The sequence below is a fragment of the Pygocentrus nattereri genome, chromosome 14, assembly GCF_015220715.1.
Source record: "Pygocentrus nattereri isolate fPygNat1 chromosome 14, fPygNat1.pri, whole genome shotgun sequence".
NCBI lineage: Eukaryota > Metazoa > Chordata > Actinopteri > Characiformes > Serrasalmidae > Pygocentrus > Pygocentrus nattereri.
The window spans coordinates 35,488,706-35,507,391 of NC_051224.1; the positions used below are offsets into that span (position 1 = coordinate 35,488,706).

Genomic DNA, 18,686 nt, shown 5'->3' on the forward strand with positions numbered 1-18,686 from the left:
CTGCACCCAATCCAGAGTTGGCTGTGAGAGCACCGAGCGCGCCACACCGCGCCACGTTCCATCTCCATAGCAACCAGATCCATTTTCCGGCAGTAAACAAAAGCGGCGTGTCGACAAAAGCATTACTCCATTCACTGACTCTTCTCAAGGAAGTTTAAACCTCCCCCTGCGCGCCTGCTATATAAACACTGCCCAGACTAAATACTGACCCATCAGAGAGACACAGAATGTGCAGGGGATGTGAGGAGAAGACACATACATTAAAAACCCAATTCACTCGTGCTAAACAGGACACCATGACTCCTACACTTGGAACTCGTCAGACTAGACACATAATTGCAGCGTAAATAAAGCATAAGTAACCAGTCTTTTCAGTCAGCACTGCTTCAGCTCACATAAGCACTCTTGGAATTTTCTTTCTTTTCCAATTGTCCATTAAAGGCATTGTGCATCTTTTACGCAGTAATCGAAAACACAGTAACACACACAGAAAGCTGAGATTTTACATGCTACGTTTTGCTGTGACCGTCATGAACCACTTTTGCAATAATTCATAATATGGCCATCGCCATAATTCCTACAATAGAATGGGGTTAAACATTTTAACAGCAGGTTGAAAATGTAACTGCATATCATAACTGTTTGTTCTGATGAAATCATCATTTTATGATGTTGGTGTCAGGCAGACATCCCATCTTCAGAAGAATGTGGCTGCTAGCCTATCAAGATCCTTCCTTTTGACAGGGAGTGTCAAGGCTGACATTGCTAACAAACACTAAAACTCAAGTCACTCAAACAGAAAAAAAACACTTCTTTAAATAAGCATCGATAAAGACTTCTTTCAACCCCCTGAAACCACATCCAGGTGTACATTAAGAGAGTTGTCGATGTGGTTTGTGACACAGTATGGCTTACTGTGAACTATGAAAGACTGTGGGTAGCCACTTCAAACAGTACTGTCTGTATTTACAAACCACCTCCGGAGTCAGTGCTGATCTAGAAACAATGACTATCATAATTAGGTTGGGATCTTAATCAAGGTCAGTCCTGCTTCGTGAAAACCTGCACTGGTGTGGTCTGAAATGGCAGGCCAAAGCAATAAAGCAAATTTTTATAGCTCATAGTCATAGCGTGTTCTAAACCACATCAGCAAGACATAAATAAAGACCTGGATGAGATTTGAAAGGTTTCATTTGGGTGGGCTATTTGGGTGACTACTGAGCTGCAGTGTTTGTAACGTCAGCCTCATAGCTCCAGTTCTAAACTAAAGAAGCAAAATTTGGACTGATTGATTACATCTGGAGTAAGTGAAAAATGGGTTAAATGGAATTTTGCTAAAGTATTAAAATATTTAAATATAGCTCACAATGCTACAGAGAGTGTGTGATTTGAATGGATCTTCCACACATTCAAACACGCAAGTAAAAAAAAAATAGACTGGACACATAAAAAAGCAAGGGTGAAGAGACAGGTGGATGCTCATAAGCCAGTGTGGACCAAAGCACTGATCAAAGTGGAGGCGTATCTGGACGACTAAAAACCCTTCAGAAATGCTTGTGGTGTGAACAGGCCTCGTTTTTTTCTAACAAATGTCACAGTCAAACCTTTACAGCCATCTCTCATTACGGGTCACTGGCAGAGTTTGCTAAACCACCCCCCTTGTCGTCCTTACTCTTTCTCTGGCTGTCCCAGTAGCCCCCACCCACCAATCTCACACACCCGCCAAGACGCGGCCTGAATGAAGCGGAGCCGACCACAGAAAGCGTTTCTTTACAGAGTGACTTCTGCTTTCTTCTGCTACTACAGCACCCCGCTGCCTCTTTGCTGTATTCTTTTCATCGAGGAAAAAGATGCAAGGTGGCAGTGAGAGACAGACAGACAGAGAGTGATGAAGTGAGAGGGGGAGAGAGTGAGGGACGGGGGCAGGGCTAGTCTGGCTGCACTGTAGCACAGTCTGTTCAGGGCGGAATGTAAAGGCGTGTGCTCTGGAGACTCCTCCATCACCGCCACATTCACCACAGACTCTGACTGATTAGCTTCAGGACCAGCTTCCAGCCAATTTTCATTCCCATGAGTGTCTCCACAGCAATGTGAATTGAGCTCTGCATGAGTGTACACGCTTACTCAGAAACTATCGCAGTGCATCCAACAATAAAGGCAGCATAGAGCTTCTTTTATACAGTGATAGGAAACATGGTAACACACAACGTGGACAAGCATGCAGCCGAGTGAAATGATTCATTGTAAAACTGTAAACATGATGGGTTAGAATGTCTTCAGTGTGACACAGAGAACAAAAAGATCTGTAACACTTCACCGGATTTGTAAGCCTTTTATTACTGCTGGCATAAACCTACATAAACATTTAGGCTTATTCCAACAGCATCAGTTATCATCAAGGCTGCTTATGCCAATCTTGCTGTCATTTCACTTCAGGAGGGGTTCCGACAACTGACACTTGTTGGAATAAGTGTTTATAAGTGTTTATATAGGTTTATGTAAGTCGTGCTCAAAGGCTTTTTTGTAGGCTTTAGAAATCAAAAGTCAACATGCATAAATAATCATTTGGCATGGTGAATCAAAACCAGATTGAACCAGATTGTTAGGTATCCACCCCTGGTCTTAACCAAAAACTCTTTGAGGCAGTAATGACATGATTAGTTGAATGAGCTAAAGGCTAACTGCTTGTTATTGCCTCCAAGAGTGCAGCGATAACTGTGGCAACCAGCAGTATAAAAGTTCATCACTGATATGGGCAGGAATAATCACTCATTTAGGGGGCCATAAGCAGGTGTGAAGTTTCGATGATTATAAACTCATAAACTCATTTGGAACACATTGCGTGACCTTTGGAATGGGGAATATGCTGATGAAACCGGTTCTAGGCCTGGGGGCATTTTCTCCTCGATTCTACTCTACAGTTAACGTCAACAATCTACACTTCCATAAGGCGTGAAAACAGGTACTTCACCTCAGATGTCTGGCTGTTCTTTACTTGCCTAAAGCGCTACAGCAAGCCAGTGATTTTTATTTGTTTTGTTAGCCATAAAACACCAGGACAGCAGCTGATGACCCAGCCATTTCTTTCCTTTGCACTGGTGCCAAGCATAATGCTTCAAACTGAGAGTTGGACAGTCTAGTTCTGGCTTTGATCATTAGCGTAAAACCAGTTTAACGGCAGTGAAAACAACAGGCGTAAAGTCAAACGTTATGGGGATGTACTGCACATGCAAGCTCAGATACTGTATTTGATAGGTGAGGCCTCTTCTCAGCAAATTTAAGGACCTTCACTGCTAAAAATAAAGGTTCCTAAATGGTTCTTGGCTTGGATGCATGGTTCTAGGAGAAATCTTCAAGTGAAATACAAGCTTAACATTAAATGGAGGTTCTTTAATCCCACTGAGCTGGCATTCCACTTCAAATCTCCCCCCGACTAAGTGTTTGTTCAAATTAGCCTAAAAGAAACAGATCTGCTGTTCTACAATGTTTCCTATCACTGTATAAAACAGGCACAGGGCTCCCTTTACTTCTGGATGCGCTGTGATTTTTCCGAGAGCACAACTTGGATTGCTTAGCGTTTATTATGTATTTGTTTAGTGAAAGTAACGACACACCATGACTGATGTGTGACTTCCCATTCATGCATTTCTTATTCAAAAGCTGTTGAGACAACTTGAGATACTGAGATAAAAATCTGCTTGGCCTTGTTAGATTACTTTGTTTATAATTCAAATAAATGTAATAACAGCACTCATAAATGGCATTAATAATGTAAAAAAAGCATTTGCCATGCTGAGATTTTAAACAGGTCCTCGCATCTTAGTTACAGAAACAATTTAACTTCTTAAACTTCTTTCCAAAGGTGGTTCTTCTATAGCATGTCTCCAAAGAACCCTTTTGGTTCCATTTGGCACTTTCACATTTAAGACTTTGGTCTTAATTCAGTCCAAATCTTCATGCATTCCAAGTCCAGATCTATTTGGGTCACTCTCTTCACAACATAGCAGAAGTGTAAGTGTAATGGGGGGTGCTGAGTGCTGACATGAGCATTATAGCATATAAGTGTGTAGAAGAAAGAGAGAACAAGTGCTATTCAGTCCTCGTCCCTGATCTGGCCCAACTATTGCAGTAATAAACATCTATTTATGGACAGCTTTGCTCTGACATTACCTTACTCCAAACCACCTGGTCTAACTGATCTATCACATTGTCACTGGACATCAAGCATATCACAGCCACTGTACTTCCAGATTTCACCAATATCTATATAACTGTTAATGTATTCTGATTACGTTTGACCTCTTTGACCTCTACAACATGGACTCCAAAGACCAGTCAGCAGATCCTGAATCAACTCGACCTACAAACTAGACTTTCTGTATGACTTTCCCAGGGCTTTTTGTGTAGCATCACTACTTAGAACATTGGCTGCTCACCGGTGTATATCTAATATCCCCATCTGAACTTTAGAGGCCCCATTGGGCTTGACAGCTAAAAGGATATTTGTGGTTTGTATGCAGGCCAAAGGAGCGGTCACTAAAGTCCTGCTGTCTAACTCCATTCCTTCTGCCAAATCAACACAGCAGCAATATCCACGCAGACAGGTGTGCTACATCAGGTGTGCTACATCATCCCAGAGGCACACAAGGCATCTGCTGCTCGGTTTAAAAGTGGTAACGGCACCGCACTGTCTCTGAAATGTGCCTGTTATTTGCAGTGAAATTATTATGTAAGACCTTTATTATGCTCCTAGTGGTGCTGCTTCCAAGCAAAATGGCCATTAACTACAAGTTCTTCAGTTTTTTTCAGGGCCAGAAAAAGGCAGAGAATATATATATTTAATACAAAATTACACAGAAGCCTCAATAAGAAAATATTTGAACCTATTTAGTGTGTCCACCCTTTGCCTTTATTACAGCTTCCATTCTTTTCAGGAGACTCGCTAGAAGTTTTTCAAAGAAGTCTGTAGCCACAGCTGCAAAGTTCAGTCTTAAAAGTTGGTTGCATCTTGGCCTAAGTAATCTCAAACATGCTCAGCGCTGCTGAGGTCTGGACTCTGGGGTGATCAGTCAATTGTTCTAAGAACACTAGCAGCTTTGTTGTCTGATTTGCTGCCTTGTTTTCTCGTTGACGACTTCTGGACAGCTACACATACTCGTAGACTCAGAGTGTTGAGCTCTCACAGTGGACGGATGGACAGAAACAAGCAAGACTGTTTAAGTGCCGTTTAGGTGATCGGGACTGCCTGGTCTACCAGATCCTGCAGGTGATTGTTAATGAGCTCCATGTTCTCTTTTAATGTTTTTAATCGCCTGTCTAGAAACTTTGACTGTCACTTTACATATGCAAGTATATTACATTACATCTAATATCTCCCTGAAGCATGAATAACTGGTACTCAATGGCTGTTTTGACTGTAAAATGAATAAACAATAAAAAAAAGCTTCATCTCTGACTTTTGCACAGTAAATATAAGGCAAATATGTATCTGAGATATAGATGCCAAAGGCAGCTGATTTTAGTTTATTATGTTTCACAATAGTAATGGAATGCTATGCATTCTCTAACCCCCCCCCTCCCTCTCTCTCTCTCTCTCTCTCTCTCTCTGTCCTGTACACATACACCTGGCATTCATCCACATGGTCCACTTTAAGTTTACTGTCCTGCTCGCTACAACAAAAGCGCTGAAAATTCCTCGTCTCTGGCGTCAGCCTGCTTTAACTGACCGTAACGGGCAGCGTGGCAGACAGACTGATTTACCTTCGGGTGATAATAATCACTTTACTACTGTTACTAAACACTACTGTTACATCCCCCCTCCACACAAGCCCACAGTTTAAACAGAAGTGTTTTAATTTGATCATAAACACCCTTATCGTGCGACAGTCACTCTCGAGAAGGAAACAGCATTAGGGTTGCCGTGCCTGACCTGCACTCTGCACATGCGCTTCTCAAAGAGGATAAAAGTGAAGCTTTTTTTACATTAGCAGGGCCAGCATGCCAAACATGCCAAGCTATATCCATCTGTGCGAAGTACATATTACCTTTTTTTTGGGTACACAGTGGATTAGAACTAGGACTATGAATATCACTTGGTTTCTAAGGAAACAGAAAGTGTTTTTATCACAGAGGAGCAAGTGTTTGAGATATAGCAACAGCTTGTCTAAATACAAGCTTGAGTGAAAGTATAAGTATCTAGTGCCTCTGCTCCCTGTAACTTTATCTACAGTGAGAGAGGGAGAATGAGAGAGAGAGAGAGAGAGAGAGAGAGAGAGAGAGAGAGAGAGAGAGAGATCCCAGAAGAAATCCCCAAATTAAATCCAAGGATAGCAAGATCTGCACGTCATTTTTGGGACAAAAAACATCCAAAATGAATTCATGTTGGAAAAAGACATTAACACTGTACACAATAGTGTATTTGATCTAACTTTACTACAGAGGGTCTCCTCTCTTGAGACCATGGGCTATCCTTCAGAATCAGAGCTTCTTAAGCAGAGAAATGTGCAAAAGGATGGTTCTTCAAGGGTTCTTTAGTAAAGGCAATGGCTCTATTTAGACACTCTATTTTAAACACTCTAAGAAACATCTGCATGCTTAAATGGTTCTTTGCATGGCAAAATGTTCGTCTGGTTGCTGGATAATGTGTTGTACATGATTCTCTATAGAACCTTTCTGAAAATGGCTCCATATAGCACCAAAAAGGGTTCTTCTACTGTTACGAGCTAACAGTAGCAGAACCTTTTTTGGTGCTCTAAATAACCAACACATTCATCACCAATCGGAAAGACCATTTCACCATGCACACAACCATATAATCATGGAATGAACACTCCTAAGAACATTTGCATGCTTAAATGGTTCTTCAGCACCAAAAAGGGTTCTTCTCTTATTATAAGCTTGACTTTGTAACAGTAGCAGAACCCTTTTGGGATTTTTTTTGTATGGAATCAGCACTTTATCAATCTAAAGAAACATTTCACCATGCAAAGAACAATTTAAACATTAAATGGTTCCATAGAGAACTCGTGGCTTTATACAGAACCGATGTCTTTACTAAAGAACCCATGAATCATCTATAAGTCTGTGCACAATGGCTCTATATATAATGAACACTCAAAGAACCGTTGGCATGCTTAAATAGCTCTTCAGACTGACGGTGAATGTGTTGTATGGTTCTATATAGAACCTTTTTGAAAACGGTTCTGCATAGCACCAAAATGGTTCTGCAGTTGTTACGATGTCAAGCTTGTAACAACAGCAGAACCCTCTTGGTGCTAAATACAGCACATTCTCCATCAGTCTGAAGCACCATTTCACAATGCAAATAATTCTGAGCAGGACCGCTGCCTTTACTAAGGAAACCCTTGAAGAACCGTCTTGTTTAGACTAAGAGTGGCACCACAACTTTCAGACTGCGTGATATGAAACATGAAACTTCGGCTTCGGCTGAGCAGGAAGCTTCTCGGTTTAGCGTCAGCCTGGCTAAAGGGCTGAAAATACAGCACGGAACGTGATAAACAGACCAACCACTGCATCTGAGGGCAAAGTGCCGCAGCCATAAAGCGGCGTTTACCTGCAGAGTGCCCGGAGTGGAGGTCCAGCAGCCGCTGGAGGTCGCTAATGCTGTGGATTTCACTGTGAGCGAGCCTGTCCATCAGATCCTGAGGAATCCCCAGCTCCTTCAGCCAAATGAAAAAGTGAATTAGTTACAGAAGACACGGATTAGACACACTGTGCGCAAAGACGCTGCACTGTTATCTTAAAAAAGACTCTTAATTTGTAATTTCCCACCGAATTCAGCGTCCCATAACGATCTGCATGCGCGCCCTGCGCTCAGTGAACTTGCACTTGTTGCTCTCTCAGAAGAAAAAAGGCTCCGAGTTAAAGTGTAATAAACGCTACGCTTAACCCCGTTACCCCCTCCTTACACTGCTCGCACTGACAAATACCCTCCATATGCGCAGCTTAAAGGGGAGTTCCGCCGAGTTTTCAGAATTCCTGCATCTTTCAGGCTGCATGGTGTAAACGAAGCCGCTGTGATTTCGCGTCGCTTCGTTCTGGAGAAACTTGCTCCGTCAGAAGGGTCAGAACCAAACGTCTGAATAGCTTAATGCCTCTAAAAGCTCCCTCACATGAAGTTCTTGCACGAAGCAGCTCTGCATGCACCGCCTGATTTCCGAGTCGTGGTTTGTAGCGTTTTGATACGGTTTTTGGTCTAAAACGTATTTTAATCACTTTTGATCCGCTCACGGTGGAAGGATACAAGAAGGGTGTTCTAAGGCAAACAGTCCCCAAAATAAAACGCGCTATTTCCAGATTCGTGGCTATTTTACCGGCCTCACGCAGAAAGACTCGGAGGACGCGAAGGTCCACTGCTGGTTTTGGAGAGTCAATAACGTGGTGACCCCTGGTTCCTATCACCACCGCGGTAAACCGCTCCGAGTGGCTCTGTTTCCGTCTCAGCTGTCGCCTTACTCACACTCTGAAAATTCGGTGGAGTTCCCCTTCTGAGTATTTATGAAGTTCTGCTGGCTCGATGGACGCCCCCCCCCCCCCCACCCCCCCGCAGCCCCCACCCCCCCGCAGCCCCCACCACATCAACGCATCTTTTACGAGCTTCTACTTCAATGAAATTCTGTTTTACTTCTACGACGCCGGCATTTTTCCAAAGCAGCTTTTTTCCAGAAGTGTTCGCCCCCCCCGACCACCCCCCCGGCCCATGTGTGCGCGTGCATGCGTTACCTCAGCAGCGCTTATCCTGAGGCAGGTTAAGATCAAGCAGCAGCACAGGGCGGCCTTCATCTCCCCTCACTCGGTTTCCCCCCAAAGCAGACGGACGGCGCGTGGAGGAGCGGCGCGTGCTGCGGGGCTCCTGAGCCTGAGCGCGAGGGACCCACCACCATCCCTCGGACACAGCCGGGGAGGGACGGAGGGAGGGAGGAAGGGAGTGGATGAGGGAGCGAGCGAGTATCTGACCGCTGAACGCTCGCGCTGTTCTCAGTGTGGGACTCCAGCGTCCTCGCGCTCTCCTCTCACAAAATAAGTCACCAGGCGCGAGACGGGCATGCCTGATCCCTGCAGAGCGCGTGAGCAATCCCCAGAGAGGCGTGCATGGTTAATATTGCGTGGGAAAAAAAACGGCATAAAACTTAAAACGCTATGACTTCTTGAAGTGAGCTCAGTATTTTTGCGTCCGTTCGCTTTAAGCTGCGCGTCAACGCGCTGTCAGGTATCCTTAGAGAAACAAGGTCCTGAAGGAGCTGAGGGTCCAGGCTCGTGTCCGCGGAAAAAAGCTGGAAACGCTCCTGCACAAAACCCTCCCGTCCTGCTTACTCTCCGCGCGCTGACTGAGAAAGTGCGGCGCGAGCTGCTGCATATAGCGCGCAGAGAGCGCGCGCACGCGCCTCCCCCCGCGCGCTCCAGCGCAGAGCTGGTTGGTTCGTCTAGCTCTGCCCACCCCACCAAGACGCCCCCCTCAGCTCACCCCCCCCCCCCTCCCCACCGTGCTCCTCCGAGAGAATGAAATCAGCGCCCATGTCACTTATTTTGGTTCATTCTGAGAAGAAGAAGTGAAAACAGAACAGGAGGAACGTTCTTCTGCTTCTGCTAATAACTTTGACTCACTGTCCACTGGATGAGCTGGAGCGACCTTACGGGTCCGCTGGGTGAGGTTACAGCGCTTTATCAGCCCATCCGCTACACCGCTCATCACGGGTCAGTTTCTGACCACAGCACCACCAGATAGTGCTTGGGTGGAGGAGCCTTCTCAGCACGGCGGTGACGCAGGCATGGCAGGCTGCGTGGTGCTGGTGTGAGTCACAGCGCTGCTGCTGGAGGGCGTCGATGTCACCGCTGGGTTGAGCGCTCCGCCACCCAAAAACCACTGATTAAGGGCTACAGGGCGGTTAACGCAGGCCGGGCTACAGTCAGGAACAGTTTCACATGCTGCAGGTTCCCTCCCCGAAAAAAGGTTCCCGAAGGGTTCTTCAGCAAAGCCGGTGGTCACGCACAGAACCGTGACCAGTGAAAGAACATTCACTGCTTAGCCGGTTCCTGTTTACATGCGTGGAGGTCAGGGGGGCCTCAGTCGCCTCCGCGGGATTATAGCGGTTAGGATTTAGGACTCTTCATCTTCTTCTTCATCTTCATCATCTTTATATTTTCTTCTTCTTCTTCTTCTTCTTCTTCTTCATCTTCCTCTTCTTCATCTTCTTCTTCTTCCTCTTCTTCATCTTTTCTTCTTCATCTTTTCTTCTTCTTCATCTTCTTCTTCCTCTTCTTCTTCCTCTTCTTCATCATCATCTTCTTCGTCTTCATCTTTTCTTGTTCATCTTCCTCTTCTTCCTCTTCTTCCTCATCTTCTTCATCTTTTTCTTTGTCTTTTCTTCTTCTTCCTCTTTTCTTCTTCATCTTTTCTTCTTCATCTTCCTTTTCTTCTTCATCTTCCTCTTCTTCCTCATCTTCTTCATCTTCTTCTTCCTCTTTTCTTCTTCATCTTTTCGTCTTCTTCTTCATCATCTTTTCTTCTTCTTTATCTTCTTCATCATCTTTTCTTCTTCCTCTTCTTCTTCTTCTTCTTCTTCGTCTTCATCTTTTCTTCTTCTTCATCTTCTTCTTTGTCTTCGTCTTTTCTTCTTCATCATCTTCATCTTCTTCCTCTTCTTCTTCTTCTTCTTCTTCTTCCTCTTCTTCTTCGTCTTCATCTTTTCTTCTTTTTCATCTTTTCTTCTTCTTCCTCTTCTTCCTCATCTTCTTCATCTTCTTCTTCCTCTTTTCTTCTTCATCTTTTCTTCTTCTTCATCTTCTTCTTCATCATCTTTTCTTCCTCTTCTTCCTCTTCTTCTTCATCTTCTTCTTCCTCCTCTTCATCTTCCTTATCTTTTTTCTTCTTCTTCTTCTTCCATTTCATCTGCTTCATCTTTTCTTCTTCTTGTTCTTCCTCTTCATCTTCTTTTCTTCTTCTTCTTCCTCTTCTTCGTCATCTTTTCTTCTTCTTCTTCTTCCTCTTCTTCTTCTTCTTCTTCTTTACCTTCTTTTGGTCTATTAATCACATGTATAATCTCTGTAATGGGATGTGTGTTGTATATATGATTGAAGAAAAAAATAAACAGTACAGATTCTCTACAGAGAACTGACCTCTGAACATTTTCATGCACACTTACTGTTTATATGCTGAATTTAACATAGTAGTTTTGTTCCAAAATGCTGTATCAGTTTCCAACAAGAGGGCTGGAAAGAATAACAGCTGACATGCAGTGCACACTGCCAAAAACTGCAGTTTTATGTATCTAAGAAAGTCAGAATTTATCATAATATAGCACCAATACTCCCCAACAGCATATATCATGGGAAAAATCTAATTTGCGTTTAGTGTGTTTTATAATGAAGTCCTTCCTGTGTTGTATCTGGTTCTCTAACTACAGTACCTTTTAGAAATGATTCTATTTTGCACCATGTTCTGCTATTGTTTCTTTTTTGGCACTTAATAGAGCCCTTTATGCTAAGAGAGCACCGAAGCTGACGTTATTGTTTGGGCGTGTAATATGAGGAGTGATGTGCCCAGTCTGATCAAAGACAGTGATGGAAACTGGAACGCGTCTGAACACGCTTAGTGGAAGTAACGTGTTAGCAGAGCAGACGAAGCAGAGAAGCCCTGAGGTCTTGTACATTATGAGATGTGGTAAAGTGGCTGCGGAGGAAAAGATCCGCTTAGCAGGGTCAGGTTCAGGCACTGAAGGGGTCCCTTCCAGCGGCATGCATTCATTCATAGGCTTGTAGAGAGCAATTATGCTTCACACGTCATGTCAGAGTCCAATATTGTAAATACACTGAAAAAAATATTATTTTAACATAAAAAGTATGTAAAATAACCAGACTGCTGAGTTAAATGAACAGTAAGCTAATAGAGCAATACTCTGTACTTGACTTAGACCAATAGTCCAAAATTAGCAATGGTCAAAAATGGCTTTGGACCTTGTGGCAAAACTAAGTGTCCTTTCATGACAATTGTTTTTGCTAAATTGAATTAATAATAATTAAACCAGTTTAATAAAATGTGCCATAACTTTTGCGCAGGCCACATTTTATTTGTTCCAACCTGTTTAAATTCAGCTAATAAACTCTAATTCTGCATTCAAATGTGCAGAAGTGTGTTCTGTGCAGAGGATGTGTTGATTTATTCATGTGAAATCAACAAAACATTGACCAGGGTTCCTAAACTTTTGCATACAGCTATACGTTCTTTCACACACGCTCCTCCATAACGGTTCTTAGCTTGGACGTACAGTTCTAGGACCAAACGTCAAGTGATATGTAACCTTTCCATTACATGGAGGGTCTTTCAAACTTATATATATATGTACCATCCACAAAAAGGTTCTTTCAGGCAGGGGTTCTCAAACAGCTCCTCAGGGACCCCCAGATGGTCTACATCCTTGCTCTTTCCCTATTTTCTAAATTAGGTTGGACCAACTGCACTCTCAGAAATAAAGGTAGTAAACTGTCACTGTGGCAGTAGCCCTCTTATCACTGGGGTGGGACCCTCAAGGGTCCATCTCAGTACCTTTAGTCAGGGAACATAACTGAGCCATAATCCACTGAAATTATATTTTCTAAGCTGTACTGACTCCACACACCCCATCTCATCTCTAGGCTTTTCATGTTATTGCTCTGTTTTAAAGCATTCGTTTCTGAAAAGGCTCAAATACGTACTTTTTGTCTGGAAAAACGTATTTAAGGTGCTCAATTGGACCTTAAAACCATTGTTGTACCTTTGAGGGAACATTTAAATTGTTTGTATCTTGTTGAATAAAAAATGTACCTTCATAGAACCTTTATTTCTGACAGTGCGGGGGACCCTGAGGACCAGTTTGAGAACTACAGCTATAGGACACCAAGTGGAGTTCTTCTCCTGCATTGCTCCAGGCAGCTCTAATTGGCACCTATTAAGTATCATTAAAACAAAGGTAAAACCCAGGTTTGACAGAATGAGTCCTTACACACACAGGACTTTCTTTGTAGAAGAAAAAAATAGCCTCTGGTTTCCTCCACGCCACTGTAAAGTTTCCATGGGTAGGCTGACTGCAGAACACTATGAATAACTGCAGACCGATGCATGGGCCTTTTCTCCGCTTCGTCTGCGAGGTCCCTCTGGAGATAAACGTGTCATCGCTTACTCACCTCATCACAGTAAGGTCGACCACACTGACCCCTGGAGGACAGGAAAAGTCCAGAGGAAGGTGAAGGAGAGGAGAGGGTGGCTTAGAGGAGGAAAGGAAGAAAGAAGCAACAGAGAGGTGGGAGGGGAGAATGGACAGGTTGGTGTTGAAGTGAGAGAAGATCTGGAAGTGGAGAAAAGGGGAAGAAAGTAGTAAACACTAGTGCTGTCAAGTGTTGTCAAGACTGCTAAAGCAATGTCTGAGACCAGAAACAACATCAAGACTGAATTAAGATTTTTTAGAATATATATATATATATATTACTGTTGTCGGAAGCAAACCTCCAAGATCGTAACTTTACAGGAGAAGTAAAAAACCTACTTTACTTCTAATGTAAGTCAATGGAACCAGAATTTTTTCCAAGTAATATTGGGTCATTACTTTTAGTCCATTTATCATGAAATGTACATAGAATGTAAAAAGCAACAGGTACTTTCAAATTATGTCAAAAACTGAAAAATGTAAAAAATGGAGATACAAGGTTTTCTTCCAACTACAGCGAGATATATATATATATATATATATATATATATACATATATATGAGTGAATCTTCAAAAAGGTTCTGTATACATTCTTAAAATATACAACCTTGAAGTATAACTTAAAATATAGAACTACGAACATTCAAAAAACCCTTTGCATGATGAAAGGGTTCTTTGCATTGTGAAAGTTTACAGAACCATCTATATATTGTAGTGGTTGGTTAGTGTAGTGGGTAACACCTCTGCCTTCTACACTGTAGACTGGGGTTCAGTCCCCACCTGGGCAAACACCCTACATTATACCAATAAGAGTCCTTGGGCAAGACTCCTAACACTACCTTGGCCTACCTGTGTAAAATGATCAAATTGTAAGTCGCTCTGGATAAGAGCGTCAGCCAAATGCCAGAAGTCTAAATATATATATAGAACCATTTTCTTTACTAAGGGACCCTTAAAGAACCTCCCTTTTTTAAGAAGGTAAAACCATATATATACCATATTTCCCAACAATCTGAAGAATCCTTTCACAATACGAAGAACTCTTAAATCATGCAGTGGGTTCTGTGAGCATTCAGAGTCACCATCTAAAGCCAAATGAACATAAACTGCATTCATTTTTATACTCAAACGAAAAATGAAAACATAAGAACGTTCTGATCTGGATGTTTGAACTTTGAAACAAATAAACTTCAATAAACAATTAATACTGATTTAAGGCCTCCTTGAAATATCAGTATTTAATTTTAAAAAGATGGATCTTTAAGGGTTCTTTAGTAAAGAAAATCGTTCTATAAAGAACCGTGAACGCTTAAAGAACCCCATGATTAAAGGGTTCTATATGCATCATGAAAGAATATGTTCTTCAGAATGTGCTGTAGATGGTTCATAGAACATAGAACATTTTTGAAAAGGTTCTGTGTTCTGGTAACTGAACCCAAAAAGGTTCTTCTTTTGTTTCAATGTCAAGCTTGTAACAATATAAGAACCGTTTTCGGCACTAAAATAGACCCTTTTTCAAAAAGTTTCTATATAGAACCATCTACAGCACATTCGTCATCAATCTGAAGAACTCATCATGCAAAGGGCTCTTTGATTGTATATGGTTCTTTATAGAGCCATTTTCTTTATTGAAGAACCCTTAAAGAACCATCTTTTTAAAGAGTGAGGCTAACATTTTGCTAGAACAATCAAAGAGCTTGAAATAAATGTTTTAGTTTTGCAAATGATCGTTTGTCATATTTAAAATTATGTTTGGTTAAATGGTTGTATTGTAACAAATTCTTCTCATTAAAATAGTGCATTACCACCACGGCCCACTCGGGGGGTACAGCCCCCAGTTTGAAAGCTGTTGTATATCGCTGTCTTCTGACCAAAACCTCTTATCTCCAAAATGGTAACTTTACAGAAGAAGGAAAAAACATATTTTGCTTTTAATGAAAGTCAAAGGAACCAGACGTCTTTCCGAGTCATTTTGGACCGTTTCTTTTGGTCCATTCATCATGAAATTTACACACAATGTAAAGGACAGTAGGTATTTTGAAATTACGTGTATTTATGTTTGTTTTTTCAGTGCAAGCAAAACCAAAATAAAGACAATCCAGCTGTGAATATGTGTGCTGGGCTTCACCTGTGTGAGAACTTACAGTATTTACAGCTCTGTGCTGTTTACGTTACGGTTGAGCTTTTTAAACGAAGCTTTGAAACCCAAAAATGTACACCATCACTTGGAGACCAAATACAGTGAATATGTATCTAAACCTGTTGAACTGAACCAGAACTCACCAACTTTCCTGTCTCCAGCCTGACACTCGGCACTTGGTAGCTACCAAATCAATCTTCTCATTAGTTGAGTCAGAAAAAGATGATCTAATCACTTAAATCCACATTTTTGTGGTCATTTGTGTGGGCCATGAGTTGTAAATGTATACGAACCCCTGGTATGCAGAAATAACTGTTTCAGTCTGTTTATTTTGGTTTCGTTGACATGCAATAATAACTCCACTTAAGCTTCCACTGAACTCAAATGGAGACCTCACACTCATCTGGTCTCGACAGCAATTTACTCCCATACCAAGCCTTGTCCAAATGAGGTTGAGACCAAGGAGAGGGCGAGACCGCTTATTTATGGTCTCGAGATTGAGACCAGACTTAAATACTACAACACTAGTAAACAGAATGGGAGGGGGAAAAGGATGAAAAAAGGAGAGAATGGAGGAGAAGGAGGAAAGACAGACACTCTCTTCCACGCCACATGCTATTAAATATGATGTTTACTGGCAACTAGGCTGTGTGTACCTAACAACATCAACCCCAATAAACGGCTTTATAGAGGCTGGCATGCCGTAAATGCGGCCATAAAGCCATACCGCACCGCTCAGGACGATTTTTTTTTCAAAGCAGATGACTCCTGTTTTCCCCAGCAGCACGTAGCGAGCGAGGAAGCTTGGGATGAAACTGAGTAAAGCTGGGTGAATGTGACTCAATCTGCTATGAGACATTTTGAGTTAACTGAACTTCTGCCGAGATGTAGCTGAATAAAGCTGGATAGAAGTGACTCAATCTACTGTGAGCTGTTTAAAGTTAACCAAACTTCTGATAACAAATTAATAGAACAATACTCTGTATTTTAGCAGCAAAGCTGGATGGAAGTGAGTCAGTTTGTTTTCAGACATTCACAACGTTCGGCCCTATTGGTCCCCAAAGACCAGATTTAATCCAAAAAAACACAGTAAGTAAACAGTAAAATAGCTGTAAAGTAACTGTGTATAATGATTCCACAAGATTACTGTAATGTAGGTGTTATTCTACTGTACACAGTAATAAGCTGTAAACAAATGCACACAATAGCCTCAATTTTTGTACAACAGCTATCAATTCAGTAACTAATGATTTACATATGAGTCATTTATATGAATATATTCAATTGATATTGACTTCATTTTACCAGACTTATACATGTAAAAAAGGAATATCAATGACTTATTGATTTATTCAATGATTTATTCAACGTTTTATATTCTGTATATGCACAGAATATTGTGTTCCAGCCTTCAAACAAACAATACAAAACTGGAAAAAATACAGCATTTCAACACTTAAAGCACTAAAATATTTTTCATTTTCGCATCTCATAATGCTGTTTGCAGCTCAACATCAGCCTCCCATTAATTTGCTGTGATGTTATATAAATATGTAAAGATTAGTTGATCTCACAAAAATTTTAAAATGAGTGGTAAATATTGTGAAATCCAAGCAATAATGAACAGGGCACGAGTAAATTTAGGAACAATGCATTAAATTATTCAGCAGAAAACCTAATGGCATGCCTAAAAACAGAAGGAGCAACTTAAAACCTGAATTTTTCACCTTTCGTGACAACTGATATAAACCTATGCAGACATGGGATCTCAAAAAGACTGGCTTATGTGGTTTCTTACACTGTATGGCACACTGTCATCGGTTACTCCTTAATAAGTGGCAGCATATCCCTGTTGTCGGAACAAAATCTCTTACACTTGCAGGAGAAGGGAAAACCTACTTTACTTTTAATGTAAGTCAATAGAATTAGACTTTTTTCCAAGTCATTTTGGGCCGTTTCTTTTGGTCCATTTGTCATAATATTTACACACTGATATGTACACTGTGTCTGGAAACAATATCAGCACAAGAATTGTGAGTTGGGAGCTTCATGAAATGGGCCAAGCAGCTGGTCACTATGAACAATGCCAAGTGTCGGCTGGAGTGGTGTAAAGCACACCTCCACTGGACACTGGAGCAGTGAAACCATTCTCTGTAGCAATGAATCAGTTTCACCAGCTCACAGTCTAATGAACAAATCTGTATTTAGCAGATGCCAAGAGAACGCTACCTACCAGAATGCACAGTGCCAACAGTAAAGTTTGGTAGAGGAGAGATAATGGTCTGGGGCTGTTTGTCTGGGCTTGGGCCCCTTAGTTACCAGTAAAGGGTAATGTCAATGCTACAGCATAGAAAGATATTTCAGACAATTACATGCTTCCAATGTTGTACCAACAATTTGGGAAAGGCCCTTTCTTATTCCAGTATGACTGTACCCCTGTACACAAAGCAACATGGTTTGAAAAATTTGTTGTGGAGGAACTCCAGTGGCCTGCACAGATCTCTGACCTCAAACCCCTCAAACACCTTTGGGATGAAGTGGAATGTCAATTGTGAGCCAGGCCTTTTCGTCCAAAATCAGTGCCTGACCTCACAAATGCTCTTTCAACTGAATGGGCGTAAATCCCACAAACACACTTCAAAATCTTATGAAAAGCCTTCCAAGAAGAGTGGAGACTGTTATAGCTGAACAGTTGGAGCCAACTCCATATTAATGCCCATTTTTTTGGAATAGGATCTCCAACAAGCTCATATAGGTGTGATGGTCAGATGTCGTCATACTTTCTAGTGCTTTTTTGGCAGAGTATCTCCTTAAACCCCTAAACTGCAGCATTATTGCTTGAATTATTCAGCCCCTACTGTTAAACTGATGTCAACGTTCTGTAGTTCTAAGACAGAGGAATTGAAGCGTGGGCCCACATACATACCCTCAAAGGGCTTAAGAAAGAAGCGAAAAGAGCTTCTGATCTCCTGACCCCGCAGTTTCCACATACATCCGACGCCCTTTTTATCGCCCCTGCCTACAAAGATTTGGGTATATTCTGAGAGTTTTCCAGACAGGCTTTGGTGTTAAGGCCCACGCACTGTCCCCCCATACAGCCCCATTACATTTGAGAAAGAACAGAAGGATCCTTTTACTCCTCCTTATTCTGATAAGTGGACTCTGGTTATTTTTAGGCCTGTGCCACATTTGTATGGGCAGAGAAAAAGGAGGAAACACGCATGCAGACAAATTGGCACACATCGTCGTCAGAGGTAAGAGCAGGTGAGGCAGAGGGCAAGAAAAGAGAAAAGTCGCTTCTCTCTCTCTCTCTTTCTCTCTCTCTCTCTCTCCATCACTCTCTCTC

At 41.9% G+C, this 18,686-nt stretch overlaps 1 protein-coding gene across 2 annotated transcripts in view; it reads right to left on the minus strand.

The window, feature by feature from the left end:
- The window catches only part of pdgfab (platelet-derived growth factor alpha polypeptide b), a 29,487-nt gene extending 20,152 nt beyond the window's left edge, over positions 1 to 9,335 (minus strand). For both annotated transcript variants that reach the window (XR_005131437.1, XM_037544957.1), the window contains exons 1-2: positions 8,743 to 9,335; positions 7,574 to 7,679 (exon numbers count right to left, since the gene is read on the minus strand). Coding sequence is in view for 1 of the 2 variants with exons in the window: in XM_037544957.1 (XP_037400854.1) it covers positions 7,574 to 7,679; positions 8,743 to 8,802 (166 nt within the window). In the remaining variant the exon portion in view is untranslated. The remainder of the gene's footprint in view (positions 1 to 7,573; positions 7,680 to 8,742) is intronic.
- Positions 9,336 to 18,686: the final 9,351 nt, after the last annotated feature.